Here is a 20,132-nt window from a genome sequence, read left to right as displayed (position 1 = left end):
TTTTTTATACCAGTAACTTTTACACAAGTAAATTTTGAATTCTTCTTAGAATACTAATAATCTATGGACTTGGTATTGATGCTTTTACTCAAGTAAAAAGAGTACTTTTTCCACCACTGATAATCAGTTCATCGGTTAACTTGTAATGCCTGCTGAATGCATGACGTCATGACGCACGCACACTACAATTACGTGATGACGTCCTTCCTTCCTCCTTTCCTCTACTACCGGCGAGGTGAGAATGAAGGCTGAAAATGTCGTGCATTTAATCTAACTCCATCTGTGTCCAAAAAACTCCAAATGTACGTCCTTATTGGAGTATTTATCCGGGTATTGCTAATACAAATGACAGACATCGTATTTTCCACATACACTACGTTTATTGCATTCCATAACATTAGTTATTCCGATGGTCCCCTTCCAGACTCTTCCCAGGCCTACGCGTCTGTTTTCATACAATATGGCCCCGTGAATTAGTTTAAAATAATGAATGTAGAGTCTTCTTCACGACTACAGCTAAATAACGTTTACAGCATCCTTTCATACGGTTCCATTGACCTATGTAGCTGATATGTATTGGTTGAGCTAGCGTTACATTTATGCTAATGCTAATGTAAGTGAGCTAAGTAAGTGGAACTAAAGTCATGTGTGTCATGCATTGTACGTCCAAAGGTGTAATTGACTCGAATAATAAAAGTACTCTTCCACATGCTGCTCATGTACATTTGAACAAGTATATTTCCTAATCATGCAAGGGCCCTCTTGCTGTCAACTATGAATACTGCTGTTGGGAAGGGGTTGTGTTCATCTTGTGTTGTCAGTTTATTTAATATACTAATATTTGGATGACAGTTTGCTGTCTGTGCTAGCATTTACAACTAAACCTGACTGAAACGTAAATATCAGTGTTTCTCATTACAGAATGAAGACCATTCTCAGCAACCAGACTGTCGACATCCCCGACAATGGTAAGGTGATGATTTGGTACATTATGATTGGGCGTTAATAATATGCAGCTTAAGATCCATTTCTACAAGCTTGTTATGAGATCATACATCTTATCTGCTGTGTTTTGATGTGTCTGTGCAGTGGATATCAAGTTGAAGGGGAGGACGGTGATCGTCAAGGGTCCCCGTGGCATACTCCGCAGGGAGTTCAGCCACATCAACCTGGAGCTCAGACTTTTGGGCCAAAAACACAAGAAGGTAACATTTTATTACTTTTTTTATTACCTTGTGGGTCCCGTTTTGTGTTCTCTGTACATCAATGACCTACCAGATGTGTCAAAATGTTCTTGACCCGATGTATGCAGATGATGTAGTCATTGTGTCATGATGGGGACTCTGTGCTGACCAGTGTTCAAGACTGGCCCCTTGATTCATGTCTGCTTTAATCGCCAAAAATACTGCATGATGATCACAAAGAGGCCAGTTAAAACGGTACTCACTTCAAATGTGCTTTTCTTTTTTACTTTAATTGATAACACAATTCAAGTAACTCAGTCATCCTGGATTATCCTAACTTTTAAAAATCACATCAAGGAGGTCTCCAACACTATCAACTTTAACTTGATAAATTACTTAACAAATTAGGCCTTTTTTAACAGTTGGAGCTGCCAGGACATACTTGCACTGTATGATCTCTCACATCTAGTACCGTTTCACAAATTGGTCTTGCGCAGGTGTGATGACACTCAAGCCCCTAGAGCCATAAAGATTTTTTATTTTTTTACCTTTGATAACTGGAAGCTCTTTAAACGAGCATGTGCCGTGTATAAAACTTAACATGGTTTATGCCCGCCTCATATGGAGGAATTATCTACCCACTAACATAAGAGGGTGTCCATCTTTTAAAGTCCAACTAAAAGGATGTATCATGGACAATCAAATGTGAACATTTGATGTTATATACAATGTACAGAGTTACGTAAAGTGTACAGTGTCGTATGTAAATAGTAAACGGTTATATGTACACATGTGCTGGCTGGTCAAGAGCTTGTTGCTTTTGAGAGAACTGAGGTTTTAAGCCTTTAAAGACGGGCACATTCCTAACCTCCAAGGTGCAAGCTTATCGGAGAGGACTGTCATAATGCCATGGCACAATGTACAAATGTGATCTGTACCTTCTGTTCTGGCCTTGCTGTTTTCTCATCAGGCCACAAGCTGCCAAGCTTTATTGAATGCTGCTTCAAAGATGTAAAAAACGAAACTAATCAGAACTCCTGCCTGCACCCCTAGACTAAGATACTTTTGCTGCTCTCCTAGGATAAGGATAATTCCTTTTAACAGGACGTTCATGAAAGTCCTTGTGGGCTTGTTTCCAATGAGGGCCTGTGAGCAATTAGGGGTTAAGAGTCTTGCTCAGGGACAAATTTCATTTCATCGACACATATGCTGGCGTGGCCTGGAATCGTACCTGGGGCCGCTGGCTCCCTAGGCGGGCTCACTAACCACTCAGCTATGGCCGCCCCTATGGCCCGCTCCTAGACTAAGATACTTTTGCTAACTTGGGTCTCACAGGTCTCACTTGGGTCTCACAGGATTGTGTAGTTTGTAATGAACGTGCAGAAGTTGATGTCCTGCTCTTTTTTTCAGCTGCGTGTGGATAAATGGTGGGGCAACAGAAAGGAGCTGGCCACAGTCCGCACCATCTGCAGTCATGTCCAGAACATGATTAAGGGAGTCACTGCGGTGAGACTGCTTTTGTATTTGTGCATTTTGCACATCATATATGTATATTCTTTCCAGTTTGGTTTCTTTTGTCATGACACTGCCTCACACTGCCTTCTTTAACTCATTCACTGCCTAGAACGACTAAAACGACTTTTGTCCTTTAAGCCCCCACTGCCAAGAACGACTAAAACGATTTAACGATTTAAAACGAAAAAAAAAAACTTTTTTTTCTTAATTTATTTAATTTTTAACCTAAAGACCAAGGAGATATGATTTGTTGAAGATCTAGACTCCAATCCACTTCCTTGTTAACTTAAAACTTAAACATTTTATATCTTGGCTCCTGAGTACTTTCTTTTTCTATGAAAAATCTCTGGCAGTTTGTCAAACGCAAAAATAAAAAAGTTCTCGCAGTGAATGAGTTAAGATGGGGCTTAGTTGGAGAGGGCGTTCTATTGTTCAGCTGTACAGTGCTCCAACATTCATCGGTCTTGTTGCGTTCACTGTCCTTTACATCTCAATGCTGACGACCATGTTTCTCCCCTCTATAGGGTTTCCGGTACAAGATGCGATCTGTGTATGCCCATTTCCCCATCAATGTAGTCATTCAGGAGGGTGGAAATTTGGTGGAGATCAGGAACTTCCTGGGAGAGAAGTACATCCGCCGTGTTCGTATGAGGACTGGTAAGTGAGACTGCACCTAATGACAGAAAGAATTTGTGCTCTCGGTGACTGCTGTTCAACAGAACACATTGGCAGTGTAGTAGATCATGGCAATTTTATAGGGTCAGAGATTTTAAATCTAAGTGTGCGAAAGCTTTTTAACAGACTTGTATGCTGATTTTTTTGGGGGGGAAAATTGGGGGGTGGGGGCGTTCTAAGCCTTAATTTGACAGATGGTGTAGACTAGACAGATAGGAAACGGGGGGAGAGAGAGAATGGAAATGACAAAGCAGCAAATGGTCTGAACTGGGGACTTGATGTCAGGCGTTAAAGCCATGTGGTATGTGCCCTAGCGATTCGTCTTATCGGGTTTCCCCAAAAGAGCTTTGATATTAGTCCTTTGTTGGTTTGTTCACAGATTTTGTATGTGCAGGATCATTCTGTGGCTGAAAATTAAGCTAGTGTCTTCTCTGCGTTTCCCTACCCCAATCTGTCCCCTTCCCAGGTGTGTCATGTGCACTCTCACAAGCCCAGAAGGATGAGCTGGTCCTGGAGGGTAATGACATTGAGCTGGTGTCAAACTCAGGTGGGTTTAACAACATAACCATTTAGCTCAGTTGTGATCATCTCCCGTCCTCTGGGGTAACGAGTACTGCTAGTTTTCCACTCTACCAAATATTAATCTAGTGTCCAGGTTATTCTAGTCACCATAATCAGGGATTGGTTATACCTGGTACACTGGTCACCAGGTCTAACCACCATTAGATTTTGGGTAGTTCTAAACCAAAATCAATCTCCGAATGCTATATAGAGTCTGGAACTACACCTTCCTAAATCCAAGAACAAAATCAGTAATTTCCGTTCACAAAAATATATTTTAGAATTTCCATTTCTGATGTGTCTAGATTATTTTTTATTTATATTGGGTCAAATTTGTGCGACTAAAGAAAAAGACTGAACGGAAGCTGAGAGCAGGCGTCACATCAGCTTTATCCTCAGAATCATTTTCAGAGCTTCCGTGCTCAAGGATAGAAAGCCATCAGTACCGGTAGCCCCTGAGGTTGAGGCACTGCACAACTGTTTATATACGAGGAGGGGATGATTGTTAAAAAATACCTCCTGCCATTTTCACTCTACATCTATGCATTTCATTATTTCTTAAAAGGATGTTGACTCTTCTTTGTACCTTGGTGCAAAATGTTTTTTTTTGTCAAATCAAAGCTTACGGTTTCATTTCGGCATACATGTCAAAGCTGGGGGACCCTGTCAAGATGGGATCCCTTTGCTGCTTCTGCTAGCGTAAGGTTTGCCGAAGGGTGAAGGAAAATAAAAGCCTGTGTACCGAGTGATTCAGTTATGTCCTGATATCCTGGTCCATGGAACTGCCATTTACAGAGACTAAAAACCCTAAGTACATGGTTATGGACTGCTACTTCCTAGAGAACTGGAATTCAACACAACACCATAGTTTTACATACCCGTAGTGCCATGATTTAGATATTTGTTTTCTCGTCCTATCCAAACCATCCACTTGACATGTTGACCATCCCAAGTACATCATTGCCAGACTCCATCGTTTGTTAAGCTATTTAGAAAGTTGATCATTCTCTCTGCCCATCTACACCCGATTCATTTTGGAACCGGTGTGCTATGGCTCTCCCATTTCGTGCCCATTGACAAGACGGAGCATTTACACTGGCTGTCATAATGGGAGCACACTTTGAATGGACAGTGTACTTGAGGTCATAGCTTCTAAAGTTCACCTAATCAGATTTGAATAAATTGTATTGACTGGTGCTTTCCTGAGTAATGCTTTTTACAAAGATTAATTAAAGGATTCAAATTGGTACTGTCAATTACCTATGTTTGGTTGGTATCAGTGCACCACAATTTCTTAACCAATCATAATGCTATCTTTTTGTGAAGTTTTGCCAGTTCCATCTTGAAATCAAGTCTTGTGAATACTGATACTACTTTTCCCAGCCTCTTCCATATTCCTTTTCTGAAATAGAAAATGTTGTGGGCACCAATTTCCCCCCCTATATAAATGTATTCCTTCAGCCCTCCTCTTCCCATCATTCTGCAAATCCATAATCATCCTTGCCTATCCTTAGTAGGGCTGAACAATTTTTAAAAGAATGTCTTGATTGCAATTTTCAGACAGTTTTTTTTTTAGTTGAGCTGTGAGAACTTCTAGACAGTGAGCTAAACATGCAAAAACGCATCATCCTTTTAATATACATTTTAAGGTTGAAGTATTGTGATTGATTCTTGGACCAAATACCTAAAACATTAGAATACCTTGTTAGAAGTCTATTTAGATGCTTTCTTTTGTGCAATGAATTGCAACCTCTGTACTTTGGAACTTACAGTATTTTTTTGGGACTCATTGTTGTTAAGCCCTACTAGTGTTGTAGAATGTTTGTCATCCTTGACCCTGTGTGACCTGTGCATGTTGCTCATCACCCTAGCTTCTCTGTGTTCCAGCTGCTCTGATCCAACAGGCCACCACAGTCAAAAATAAGGATATCAGAAAGTTCTTGGACGGTATTTACGTGTCTGAGAAGGGAGTTGTTACGGAGCCGGGACATTAAAAACAACTGCTACAACTGTAGAGGTTAGAGAATGTGGCAAATCTTCCCCTGTGGACTAACATGTACTTTTTTTTTTGTTTCCCCTTACCAATTAACACTTTTTTTCTTTTCCTTATGTCCAGTTCATGCATTGCACGGTGGATTTATATGCTAGACTTGTTCTAGTAAATTAATGCATTTGCTTTTTGGTAGGCTTTCTTTTTTAGATGCCACATGGTGTTCAGAATGTCATGTTTAATTTCAATATATCTGACTAACCACAGCATGCATCTGATCATAACTGGTTTGTCCAGTGTTAACAAAATAAACTAGACTGATTTACTGTATTTTGTAGGTTAAAACTTGTTAGACTCTTACAATCTTTCTCAAATGAACCTCCACCTGTATTTTGCATGCGACTCATTCCCCGTTTTCACACTTGGCCCCTTTGTTTCCCCCTCCAGCGGCCTTGATCCAACAGGCCACCACGGTCAGAAAGAAGGACATAAGAAAGTTCCTGGATGGCATCTATGTCAGCGAGAAGACCACTGTTATTGAACAAGATGACCAATAATGTCCTATTTTGACAAATAAAATTCCATCTACTACATTTTTTGAAACTAACTGGTCTGTCTTTTTCTTAGTGGTTAGATGGATTAGTAACCTATTTGTTCATGGATGTAATTTTATTGTGCATTTGTCACATGCAACAGCATTTTCTAGCATCCCTATATATATTGTGATGTTTTTCATGAGTATTCTCATCTACTGCTGCCCTAGTATTAACACCTGATCATGAAAATGTTTCCCTCTAAATCCGAGCAACAACCAACAATTTCCTTGGAAGTTTTTTTTTAAAAACTCTATTTTCAGAAATTTTATCAGACAGTACATAAAATCAAATGGTACAAAAAAACAACAGAAAAAATAGTTAAAATAAAAACATACAAAAAAACCAAAAACAAATAATAAGAGGTCATGGGGACATTTGGTACCAGTAATAAGACTGAAACATGTTAACAGGATTTTAAACCAAATGCAAAGTACAATATACCATAGGGAGGAAAACCAGTCCTTTGGAAGTTTTTACAGTTGTATGAAAAACGGTTCATTTCTATGTGCTACCGGAAGTATCCTAACCTTCACCTCAGAGGTGTAATGTGAAGGGAAGAAGAAATGAATAAAATCAAGGCGGGTAGTTATTTTACTATGATTGTGGGAATGGCTAATCTTGAAATGCACAAATGGGTACATCTGTAGAGATTATAATTTTAGTAAGGGATGTAGTGTTTGTAGTAATGCCCAGCATACAAATAACAGACAAATGAACCCATACTTCAATATTTTTGTTATACTTGGAATCAAGTAAATGCATATAGGCTTATGTTGGAAACATGCTGTATTTCATAACTTCTATAATGCAGGCTTTATATAAACAATGCCTGTGGTGGACGTGACGTACAGTTTGTGCGCCTCAAGCCTGCTTGAGTCGCACGGCACGCTGGAAATAGCCAATATACAAGCTCATCCTTCTTGTGAGCTTGTAGATCTGCTATTTCTCGGTGCGGCATCACTGTACTCTTCACTGTACTGAGTGTACTCACCATAGCGTATCACTAGTTCTAAACCTTTTCAGGTCGCGACCCCCCAAAATAATCATATTTGAACTGGGGACCCCCCCAAAATAATCATATTTGAACTGGGGACCCCCCCAAAATAATCATATTTGAACTCGGGCATTACATTTAGTTTGACAGTTCCACAGATAAATTGTGAAAATTGCCAATGTACAAGCTCACAACGCCTGGCGTTGTGAGGCATTGTGAGCTTGTAGATGAGCTATTTGCACAAATTTTGCATCTTTAGAGTATTTGACAATTTGGCCAATGTTTGACCAGTTTTTATAGTATAGTTTGTTGATTACTTTTGATGTAATAAAATAAAGGTATTTTTTCATTTCATTTCTTTTTTAGGTATCAAAGGTCTTAATCTAAAAGTCCTTAAATCGGCACTTTACTTTTTTATCTGGGACCCCCCCCATCATGTGGGGACCCCGACCCACAGGTTGGGTTGAGAACCACTGGCGTATCACATTGAGTTTACGTCACTTCCAGGCGACAGTAAGGAACGCCGCGCGCGCCAGTTTCGTTGGATTATTATCCTCCCTGACAACTGATCTGACAACCCAGAGGAAAGAACACTTTATTGTGTTGATTATTATGGTATGTCAACCGACCTGAGCATTGATGTGCAGCAGTTTGAGTAAACTCGTTGCATTGCATGAAATATAATCTGTGTTGCTAACTTGTTAAGCATGTTTTGGGAGCATGCACACACTAGCCAACGAGCTAATGTTAGCTGCCATAAAGTTACATTATTATCTACCACTCAACTGTCACATTGTCGTTGTTTTATAGCTGGTTAGTTGTGTTTCTTTTACTCCTAACTGTTACAAAAAAACAACAAATACATGTTAATTAATGTTTGATATTAACGAAAGTTACAATTTGAATCATGAATTGACATTAAACATAATGTAGATAATGTCGGTGAAAAATTTATGATTTCTAGGGAACAGCTTGGTTCCAAGTTTATGTTCTATTAAACCTGGATCCATTTAGAATGTCTATATATTATTTACACTTAATTAATTATTTACACGTTAAGGATGAATTCTCTCTGAAAATCTGCTCTAATTCAACGTCATATAATCTGAAATAATTGACTAACGGTCAGAGTTGATACCCGTTAACAAACGTTGCCGTTGTCAGCAGTGTATAAATAAACATGACTATTACCTCTTGTTACACGTAGTAGCTGTTGTGTTACATGTAGTAACTGTTGTTGAATAATCCTGTCTCTTGTGTACCAAACGCCTACCCCAGTACCCCCGCCATTTTTAAATTAAATTAGATTGGAATGTTCAGATGCTGGGTTTACTGTATGTCTGCTGTAGAAAATAGGTCTATACAGTGCATGCCCAATCTTTCTTGTGGGCTCTAGTGTCATGAATGATGATGGTCAAGAAGTTAGCATCAATCTCTTCCTCTCTGAAAACACAGGACATCAGGAGGTTCTTTGCACCAACTTCAAGTAAACCAGCGGTGCAGAAAACAGCCCAGAATGGAAACGGTCAAGATGAAGATAGAAAGAAGAAAAAGAAATCTGTTTCCTCAGAGGAGGATGCAAAGAAGAAAAAGAAAGTGACTAAAAAGGTATGGTAATCGCATGCTTTTTCCTACTGCCATATTGGTCTGTATAATTATTACCATGATCATATGTTCACGTGCTTCAGGTCACAAGAGTTTGATCTAACAAATATCCTTAAAAGCACGTATTTTGCCTGTGTAAAGGTGTTTGTGGAGCATTCATTTATGTGGGCTATGTCTTCCCTTTCCTTCAGATCACAAGTCCCAAAGCAGAGGTGAAACAGAAGGACAATGAGAAGAAACGTAAGAAGCGAATTGTCATAGAATCAGGTAACGATAGAGATGGCTTCGCCATGATCACATCAACTATCCATACTTTGTCCTTATAACCAAGATGCTCATTTTCCAAACAATTTTCCTCATTATTACTATACTGTATTTCACAGTTGTCTTGTCAAGCTGATCACCACCTCCCCTAGGTCTCCCCTTAGAATCTCCTCACAATCTTCTCTTGACATTTGATACAGACTCTGAGGAGGAGGCACCACAGAGACAGCCGAAGAAACCCTCTAAATCCAGTAAGAAGACCGAGGAAGAATCTCCTCCCAAAAAGGATCCCGTGCAGTACGTCTCTGAAACAGGTGGGAGAATAAGGTCACTTAGATGCAGTGCACATAAACATGTACACAGAGCATGATTTCTTACATTTCCAGTATTGTTATTATATTGGATATTGTAACCCAACCTGCAATATCTGAGATCTATTTTGTGCATTTGTGGTTGTAGACTCGTCGGACAGTGACAACTTCCTGTCCATTAAGAAGACTGTGAAACCCAAGGAGAATGGCCTTTCCAAACCAGTAAAGATGGAGGAAGAAAAGTCTTGTCCAGTGATCAAAGACGGGACAAAGACTCCTTCTAAAGCCTCCTCCACTCAAGGGAATACAGCAGCAAAATCTCCACGTATAGCTGTAACCCCCAAGTCAAACACCATTCCCCAGCCCAAACGAACCCCCACCTCAGTAATGGACTTTTTTGGCATTAGCAGTGTGCAGCGCTCGGATAAGAAGCTGGTAGCCAGCACCAAGAGGAAGGCTGTGAGTAGCACTTTATTTCTCTACCAATTTCTTTTTTTTATGTCTTGTGTTTCCATGTTCTCTTTTCTCACCCATTACAGCAAAACAATAAATAAAACGACATGTATTGGGAGTATTATACTGTATAATGTTACTCTTATAATGTACTACTTAGTTGGATGTATACATTTGAATTGTCAAACAATATGATTTCCACCCTCAGCCAACTCAGGACCCAGAGGATTGTATGAGTGATGACTTAATTGCCAAACAGCTGCAGATGGAGGAGGACATGGAGGTAGGCTGACATCTGCCATAGCAAAAAGTGAACTTATGTGCTAATATATCGGCAAAGTGTTTTTACATTCATATTCTGGATTTGCTTTACTTGTAGACAAAACAAATGCACTAAACAAGTAATACGTTTGAAATCATTCAATATTCTAATTGACTAATGCACTTATGTGGTAGTGTGATCTATTATTTAATTCAATTAATTTGTATTATCTCTCTCTCACACAGCTGGAGAAGCAGGTCCACAACGATGAGGAGTTTGCCAGGACGCTGGCCATGCTGGATGAGGCACCAAAGGCCAAGAAGGCATTGAATACAACCTTATATTTCACACAAACAATACTCACTTTCCATAAAAGCCACTGGTCGTAACATTATGCCTTGTATGTATCTGTTCGTCCAGGCTCGTAAGGACTCTGCTGAGAAGCCAGGCCCAACTATATCGCCTAAGAAGAGTAGTACATTCTCTGCCAACAGCAGCACAAGCAGTCGGTCAAAGGCCAATGAGGCTGACAGCTTCATAGGCGAGGTTATCAGCCCATCCCCTAAAAAGACCACAGCTCCTATGAAGGCCAGCTCCAAACTGGCTCAAATGAAGAAAAAAGAGGAGATTAAAGAGGAGAAAATGACCATTTCACCCAAGAAAATAAAAATCTCTCCCAAAAAGGAGCCCTGTGACGATTTAATCATAGAAAAGAAATACACACCCAAAACAGGAAGTCTTGCTGAAGGGGAGACTGCGATCAAAGTATCCCCCAAAAAACCACAGGTAAGCCAAACCACTAATGCCTTGCAAGGGGTGGAAAAAACTAATTTGAAAGTATATTTGAAAAGACATAAGGGTCCTTTTTGTGGTTGACATAATGTTCTCAACTGCCTAGTCCACAAGCACTAGTCCTGATGACGGCGAGAAAAAGAGAGGCAACGCTTCTGCCTTCAGAAGCTACCTAAACAGAGATGGACCACGTGCTCTGGGCTCCAAGGAAATACCTACGGTAATACCTGCAGCCGCGTCAAATAGGAAAAAGTCAAAATGTCAGTCATTACTTTCGATTCATAGATAATCCCAAATTATAATGAAAACTGTGTGTTCCAGGGTGCAGAGAACTGCCTGGAGGGCTGTGTTTTTGTGCTGACAGGAGTCTTGGAGTCCATGGAGAGGGATGCCGCCAAGTCTCTCATTGAGCGCTACGGGGGCAAGGTGACGGGCAACATCAGCAAGAAGACCACCTACGTGGTGCTGGGCAGAGACAGCGGAGCATCCAAGACAGAAAAGGTAGCCAGCTGAGATATCACATAAACCACACCGTTCAGGCTCATTTTAATAGCATATCGCTAAAGGTCTCTGCCAAATTAGCCCTCTTCTGGTTCTCATCGCACATTTTGCTTTCTTTAGTTGCTGACATGTTATTCTTTTGACTGATTCTGCTACTGTGTGTGTGTGTGTGTGTGTGTGTGTGTGTGTGTGATATTTATAATGTTTTCACTCTTTCAATGTTCAACATCAGTTAAAAGTGTATTTCATGTTGCTGAATTAGATTGTTGTTATTGTTCTCTCTTTCTGTATCCAGGCGGAGAGTCTGGGAACTAAGATCCTTGATGAGGACGCCCTGTTGGAGCTGATCAGAACCAAACCAGGGAAGAAGTCAAAGTATGAGATTGCTGCTGAGGCTGAGGTCAGTGCACACACATCTGCCTCCATCCATGTGACTGCCATGCTTCAAACTCATTTGTATTGATACAATTTTTGGGTGTCATTTCTACTCAAGTCTCATACTTCTGTCAGATACATTGAAGTTGTAGTAACTTTTATCTCTTGTGTACTCCCATACCGCACAGTGCAAGGCCTCTAAAAGCAGAACTCCTTCCAACCAACCCTCGAAGAGCACCCCACTTGCCCAGAAAATCTCACCCTCCAAGGGCAACTCCAGGTCCCCTCAGACTCCCAGCCCCTCCAAGACAGGCCTGGCCCAGGGTCGAAGCTCCAGGCCTGCAGCAGCAGGCAGTGCCACCCCACCTGGGAGAGGCTCAGGGTCCGATGTCCGCAGGGGACTTGGCCTTTCCCCCTCGTCCTCTTCTTCGGCCAGCGATGCTGCTAGTCTGCTGTGGGTGGACAAGTACCGTCCCCGCTCTCTGAAGGCTGTGATTGGCCAGCAGGGGGACCAGAGCTGTGCCAATAAGTTGCTGCGCTGGCTGAAAAACTGGCACAAACACCAGGCAGGGGGAGCTGCTAAACCAGCAGGTAGGTGTGCCTGTCTGTGATGCTTTTTTGATAACTTATAACTTCACATAAGGTTTCACGCACATTGAGTGAGCCAGCAACACTTTGTTTTGTGGCCTATAAAGGATTACGGTTGTATGTACTGAACGTATATACTTTTCTCTCTGCAGTAGCAAAGTTTGGCAAGTTTGGAAGCGGTAGAGATGATGGATCAACATTTAAAGCGGCTCTGCTGTCTGGACCCCCGGGCGTGGGGAAGACCACCACAGCAGCACTTGTCTGTGAGGTTAGTCACACACACACTCACTCACTCACTCACTCACTCACTCACTCACTCACTCTCTCACACTCACACTCACACTCACACTCTCACTCACTCACTCACTCACTCACTCACTCACTCACTCTCACACTCTCACACTCACTCTCACTCACTCACTCTCACACTCACACTCACACTCACACTCACACTCACACACACACACAGAATGACACAGAATGACACAGATGATTTCTAGGTACTGTAGGAGCAGGCAGCCAGTGCATGAGACAGCAAAAATCTATTTTTTTTTCCTGCCTTGGCTTTTCTTGAAATCAGCTTTCTATGTCTGTTCCTATTCCACTACCTGTCTCAATACTGTGTGTGTGTGTGTGTGTGTGTAGGAGGTGGGCTATAGCTACGTGGAGACGAACGCCAGCTGTACTCGCAGTAAGAACAGCCTCAAAGAGGTGATTGCGGAGTCGCTCAACAACACTAGCATCAAGAACTTCTATACAGGTACTGATGTGATTCGCATAACCCTTCCACTCACATCTGTACAATCACGTCTGGCTTTCTGAAATGACTATTTACACATGTTTGCATATGTTGTGCAGGCGCATCTCGGACGGTAAGCAACAAGCATGTCCTTATCATGGATGAGGTGGACGGTATGGCTGGCAATGAGGACCGGGGAGGAATACAGGTACACAAACACACTGCATGTCAACATGTGCTGTAGTGCTCTCTCTGATGCCTATATATCCAGAATGCTGCAAACACTTTGATAAGATAAAGATAAACCTTTATTGTGGGGAAATTGTCATAGCAGCAATAGCAGTAAGAGTTAAAAGTGCCGCCAGGCTTTAGTTTACAGAGGTGCTTTTGGGTGGTAGAGGGAAATCACTCCATGTTCTTCTCCCTCACGTTGTCACTTGGATATCGGTTATTATTCTGTCCACTCACCTGTATCTCACACAGTATGTTGACCTCTACCCACTGACCCATGATTCTTTACAGGAGATGATTAGCCTCATCAAACAGTCCAAGATCCCAATCATCTTCATGTGCAACGACCGCAACCACCAAAAGATTAGGTCCTTGGCCAACCACTGCTTCGATCTGCGCGTCCAGAGACCTCGAGTGGAGCAGATCAAGGTACTTGCTAACAGAGCCACTTACCTGTCTGACGTTCGATCATTGTCTGACGTTGGATCATTGTTTTTACAAAATTCTCTTTTCTCACTACACACACAACCCAATCCTCTTTCCTTTTCCTTGTTGCTCATCCACCTGCTTTTCTTTTCTCTCCTCAGGGAGCCATGATGTCAATAGCATTCAAGGAGGGCATCAAGATCCCGCCGCCAGCACTCAACGAAATAATCCTAGCTGCCAATCAGGACATTCGACAGGTAAAGAAGCTGGTATTCGGTTGGCAAAAGTTGGCATTTAGTCTGTCAGCCGACGTGCCCACTGATGTGCTAATGCGTTATAACTTTCAGCCTAGCCTGCCAGCGTGCCAGGTCTGCTTATTATAAGCGACTTTGGGCTTGTTTCCCTGCAAAGTCACTTGTAAATAGGGATATTCCCAGCGTTTTTTCTTCACTGACGTGCAGTGGTGTAAAGTAACTAGTACATTTACTCAAGTACTGTACTTAAGTACAATTTTGAGGTACTTTTACTTTACTGGAGTATTTCCAATTGTCTATACTTTTACTCCACAACAATTATTTGAAATCTTTAGTTAATAGTTACTTTGCAGATATAAATCATAATAAAACATACATTAACCACTTTAGCCCTATTTTATACCTATAGGCTATTTGAAAATAGCAGATCTACAAGCTCACAACGTGTTGCGGTGCGACGCGTGTGTACTTGTAGGAAAATCAGAAAAATCCACAAAATGTGAAATAAAAACACATTTTAGGGATAGGGTTCAGGTAAATAAATTGCCAAGTTGACCTTTAACTCCAGTGGCGTGACTCTGTGTTCAGATATTGCCAGCTTCACCATTTCACCCTCCTCTGTCGCTCCTCTGACCTCCCTCCTCGCTCCGCTCTCTCATGTGCATGTCACCTTTTCTCCCCTCTCACCAGGTGCTCCACAACCTGAGCATGTGGTCTGCTACGGACAAGGTGATGACATTTGACCAGTGCAAGGCTGACGCCGCCAATGCCCGTAAGGACATGAAGATGGGACCCTTTGATGTCTGCAGGAAGGTCTTTATGGCAGGGGATGAGACTGCCCACATGAGCTTCATAGACAAGAGCGACCTCTTTTTCCACGACTACTCACTTGCGCCGCTTTTTGTCCAGGAGAACTACGTGCACGTGCGGCCAGCAGCCGCTGGGTAAGAGAGGGAAGATGTACTCTCAACGCTTGTACACATTTGAGTATTATTTTTCCAGTAATCAGGGCTGAGGGAGATGCATGTTCTCAATAGTACTAATATTATTTATGAGCCCAGTCACTCAAACCTGTAGTGTAAACCTCTGTGTAATAATAATAATATGTTGTTCTGTCTGTCTGTCAGTGGTAATTTGAAGGCCCACCTGATGCTGCTCAGTAAGACGGCTGATTCCATCTGTGATGGAGACCTGGTGGACAGACAGATCCGCTCTAGACAGACCTGGTCACTACTGCCCACCCAGGTAACACGCACACAACTTTAAAATGAACATTAACAGCAAATGCAAGTGTTTGTGGCTGGAGAGACTGTTTACCATTCTAAAACGTATTTTGTGTGTGTGTGTGTGTGTTTTTTAGGCCGTCTATGCCAGTGTGTTACCGGGGGCGCTGATGCGAGGCTACATGAACCAGTTCCCCACTTTCCCAAGCTGGCTGGGCAAATTCTCTTCCACCAACAAACATTCCCGTATTATCCAGGAGCTGGCCTCACACATGAGCTTAAAGTGAGTTGCAGCACATGCACCGTATATCATCCTTTTTCAGTTGTATCGATACGCATTTTAGCCCCTTGCACACAGAGTCTGATTTTCTTCACACAAGAACAAACAAGCTTTTCTATCACCTCATGCACACCCACTCCAAATGAGCTGTTTGACGAATGGCTGCGATGCTGTCATTTTCTTTTTAAATCGAACCCAGTTTGATTCCTGCTTTTTTCAGATGCGTTAAAAACGGATTGACCATTCCAATAACAAATCACATCAGACTCTGTGTGCAAGAGCTTGTTAAAAACTGATTGACCAATAACAAATCACATCAGACTGTCTGTGTGCAAGAGCTTTTAGTAATGCATTCTTGAAAGATGTCTCATTTATTCCATCACCCAATCCTATATCAGAACTATCTGCCCTTATTACTATCAGACAGGATCAGACTTCCTCGTTTCCCCCTAGCTCTTGTTAACCCATTAAGACCTGAACTGTCATTTTTTGATTTGAGCTAAAAAGCATTATTTTACACTTTGGGCTATTCAAAAATAGCAGATATACAAGCTCATAGCGCGGCACCGAGTGCCGCGCTACGAGCTTGTAGATCTGCTATTTTTTTTAAATCGTGAAAATGTCTGCAAATCTTTGAATATATATATATTTAAAGCGAACATTTTTAACTCAAATCTTTGCTTCTGGGGGTCCCTGGAACAAAATAATTCGATGGGGGTCCACGGCCAAACACATATCATTTTGGGGGTCCTTGACATGAAAAAGATTGAGCACCACTGACATAGAAACATAGGTTTTTCAGAAAACTGTTGGGATTTAGGAGACATGTAGAATCGGCTTCAGGTCTTAATGGGTTAATATTAGTGATTAAATTATCTCCTGCCTTCTTGTTCTTCATGACTTTTCTCTCCCTACTCTTCCACTCTCCCTCCATTCCTCCTTCTCATCTCTTGTCTTGTCCTGCCTCTCCCATACAAAGGACATTGAGCAGCAGACAGGCAGTGAACCAGGACTACCTGCCTTACCTGCGGGGGGCGCTGTTGAACCCTCTCCAGAGCCTGGGAGCCGAGGGAGCCGGCCAGGCTGTGCAGCTGCTGGATGACTACCAGCTCATCAAGGAAGACGTGGACAACATCATGGAGATCAGCGTCTGGGGCGGAAAGCCTGACCCCTACTCTAAACTGGACCCCAAGGTCAGGGAATGGTGGGCTGGGGGGGGTTATGGAATCAGATTAGTCCCCAATCATCAGATTCACAAATGCACAAAATAATATTCACAAATGTATTTCACAAATATTTTTTTTTTTGATGCACACATATTTCTAATTTTAGATAAATGCAAGAGCAATCCACAAATAGAAACATGAGCAAGGAAATTCATTTATTAACCCTTTAAGACCTGGAACTGTGTCATTTTTTGATTTGAGCTAAAAAGCATTATTTTACACTTTGGGCTATTCAAAAATAGCAGATATACAAGCTCATAGCGCGGCACCGAGTGCCGCGCTATGAGCTTGTAGATCTGCTATTTTTTAAAATTCGTGAAAATGTGTGCAAATCTTTGAATATATATATTTTTAAAGCGAACATTTTTTAACTCAAATCTTTGCTTCTGGGGGGTCCCTGGAACACAATATTTTGATGGGGGTCCGCGGCCAAATACATATCATTTTGGGGGTCCTTGACATGAAAAAGTTTGAGCACCACTGATATAGAAAACATACGTTTTTCAGAAAACTGTTGAGATTTAGGAGACATGTAGAATCGGCTTCAGGTCTCAATGGGTTAATCTGGCTTTGATTAGTTGCGTTCGATTATTGAGTCTAATCAAAGGTCGACAGGCCAACATTAGAATTCTTGGACACTATTCTGGTCAGATGAAATCAGACGCATCGTCCCATGTCATTTCCCACAGGTGAAAGCGGCCTTCACTCGGGCGTACAACCGCGAGGTCCACATGACGCCCTACTCCCTGGAGATCGTGAAGAAAGGCCGACGTGGCGCAGGAGGGGCGGAGTCTGAGCTCGGAGGTGAAGGGGCGGAGCAGGAATCCCAGGATGCAGAGGGAGAGGAGGAGGAGGATGTCTCTGTTGACGCCATGATCAAAGTAAGAAGGCTCAAACTGCACCCTGCTGTGATTATGATGAAAGCGTGTTCACGCATTTATTGGATTTTATTTTTTTTCATTTCTGCACTGTTCAATCTGCCTTGCTGTCTGTGTCGTCCCACAGCTGAAAAAGGCCAAAGCCACCAAGAAGAAGGCGGAGCCCAGGAAGAAGGCGGAGCCTAAGAAGAAGGCAGAGGTTTCGGGTAAGGGCAAAGCCAAGAGCAGGGCTAAGAAGTGAGCCATGACGACCGGACCTGAGTCCTCCTGTCCTCTAGGCCTGGAAACTCCCCTACAGACTGTTAGGAATTCTTTCTTCTGTAACAACTGCGACACAGTCAAGGAATCATCTGTGTCATTCTGAGTTGGAGTTCTCTTCCACATTAACCACTGCATCCAAATGTCGATATTCAACTTGAGTCATATCATGTCAGCAAGAGGTCATCTACTCTGTATGGGTAATCTGTATGCCTCTGCAGTGTGTGCTACTCTAGAATCATTATTGGTTTGAGGTACAAGTGTTTCAGCTGTAAATATGTGACTGTAGTGTAAAAAGACTTGCTTTTATACTACTACGACAACTACTACTGTTGCTACAATGGAGGTCTGTACAAGAAGAATACTGTTGTTTTCAATAGCAGACACTTTTGATGACCAATTAACCACCACCACGTTTTCCTGTAAATGGCAATTTTGTATATAAAAAGAAAATCACAGTAATCAATAGAGAAATGTCTATTGTCATTTTTCTTAGTCTTAGTAATCAGGTACGCTAAGAATTTCATAACCTTCTCAGGGATGTAATAACCATGGGAACCATGAATGAACATAAACAGTGGCGTTCCCAGGAATTACATTTAGGGCAGGCGAGATCCCCCCCCCCCCCCCCCCCCATGAAGGGGGGCATTTTATGCCAGGTGAGTACAGGTGATGGCCCGGACCCCCACCCCTGGCACTCCTGGTACCCCATGAAGACAAAGGCACACATTTGCATCACTACGAGGGTCGCTCTGCTGAATGGATTCGGTGGTGATGGCAGCGGCCGGCCCTGCGCGCTATGAGCTTGTAGATCTGCTATTTTTGAAAAATCTTGAAAATGTGTGCATATCTTTGAAATATATATACATTTTTAAGGCGAACATTTTAACTCAAATCTTTGCTTCTGGGGGTCCCTGGCACAAAACATTTTCAGATGGGGGTCCGCGGCCAAATGTATATCAATTTAGGGGTCCTTGGCATGAAAAAGGTTGAAAACCACTGTTCTAAATGGCAGTGGTTCACAAACTTTTTAGCTCAAGAGTCTTGAGTCAAGACCCAGGCTCCCGGGGAGACATCAAATTTCTCTTTTGGGTCTTGAGTCCCAAGACTGTCTGTCAGACATTTTTATAATATAAAAAAAAATTTGTAATATATTATCAAACATCTAACAACAATATGAACAGCTAAATTTCCATGGTAACTAAGGTAGGATTGCGTACATCTTCTTTCGTGAAATCGAGTCATGGATAAACCTATCCAGGGTGCTCTGGCTAAACTAATCTGGCAAGATAATTCAGATTTCATGAAACCGATTCATCGCTAATCCTGGCTAAATTAAGCCAGGATAGGTGTTAAACCCTGGCTTAACCCCTAATTCTGCTTTCGTGAAATAGGCCCCAGATCCCAGAGGTACGAACAACAGGAAAGGATGTAAACAGTTTATATTTTATTGTTTGCAATTCAGTAAGATGACTTGACTGTCATTTTTCACCAAATAGGGTGTTTTATTGAGAATTTCATCTTGAATTCAATTATTGAGATACTGAGTTGGTCAGTATCTAATCATGATACTGACCATGATGCTTACATGATACTGACAGACCATTATAATAATTATAATAACCATTATTATAACATGATAATGAACATGGTACCTAAAATGATACTACTATACTACTTACTATGGTGTTTACCTGTTATCTATAGTGCTTACTATGGTGCTTACCTGCTATCTATAGTGCTTACTATGGTGCTTACCTGTTATCTATGCTTACCATAGAAGACAGGGAAGCACCATAAGAAGCACATAGATGACAAGGAAGCACCATAGTGTTAACATACTAAAAGGCACTTAGAGCAGAGAACATAGGACGTAGGTGAGTACTGGGGTAGGGCACCAGTTTGGTGTGGAACTCTTATCAACTTTACATTAACAGCACTGTCAGAGCTG

General features: G+C 41.8%; 2 protein-coding genes across 2 annotated transcripts; both read left to right on the top strand.

Moving 5' to 3' along the window:
* Positions 1-212: 212 nt before the first annotated feature.
* On the top strand, positions 213-6,528 carry rpl9 (ribosomal protein L9). Its single transcript, XM_080452790.1, has 8 exons — positions 213-235; positions 922-968; positions 1,090-1,205; positions 2,595-2,690; positions 3,224-3,356; positions 3,841-3,921; positions 5,823-5,952; positions 6,373-6,528. Exons 2-7 carry the CDS (start codon positions 923-925, stop codon positions 5,927-5,929), a joined length of 579 nt encoding a protein of 192 aa, XP_080308916.1. The 5' UTR covers positions 213-235; position 922; the 3' UTR covers positions 5,930-5,952; positions 6,373-6,528.
* A 1,489-nt stretch (positions 6,529-8,017) lies between these two features.
* rfc1 (replication factor C (activator 1) 1) lies at positions 8,018-18,646 on the top strand. Its single transcript, XM_080445967.1, has 23 exons — positions 8,018-8,130; positions 8,971-9,123; positions 9,312-9,387; positions 9,585-9,698; positions 9,844-10,154; positions 10,357-10,431; positions 10,656-10,733; positions 10,831-11,196; positions 11,309-11,422; positions 11,524-11,703; positions 11,999-12,103; positions 12,267-12,669; positions 12,819-12,934; positions 13,312-13,426; positions 13,525-13,613; positions 13,928-14,065; positions 14,224-14,319; positions 15,007-15,260; positions 15,444-15,561; positions 15,677-15,822; positions 16,799-17,012; positions 17,735-17,926; positions 18,051-18,646. The coding sequence occupies exons 1-23, from the start codon at positions 8,128-8,130 to the stop codon at positions 18,162-18,164; spliced, it is 3,570 nt and encodes a 1,189-aa protein (XP_080302093.1). The 5' UTR covers positions 8,018-8,127; the 3' UTR covers positions 18,165-18,646.
* Positions 18,647-20,132: the final 1,486 nt, after the last annotated feature.

This window comes from Gymnoscopelus braueri (assembly GCF_963280865.1).
Source record: "Gymnoscopelus braueri genome assembly, chromosome: 2".
NCBI lineage: Eukaryota > Metazoa > Chordata > Actinopteri > Myctophiformes > Myctophidae > Gymnoscopelus > Gymnoscopelus braueri.
The sequence above is the reverse complement of the archived record's forward strand: the minus strand, read 5'-3'. Positions and strand labels throughout refer to the sequence as shown.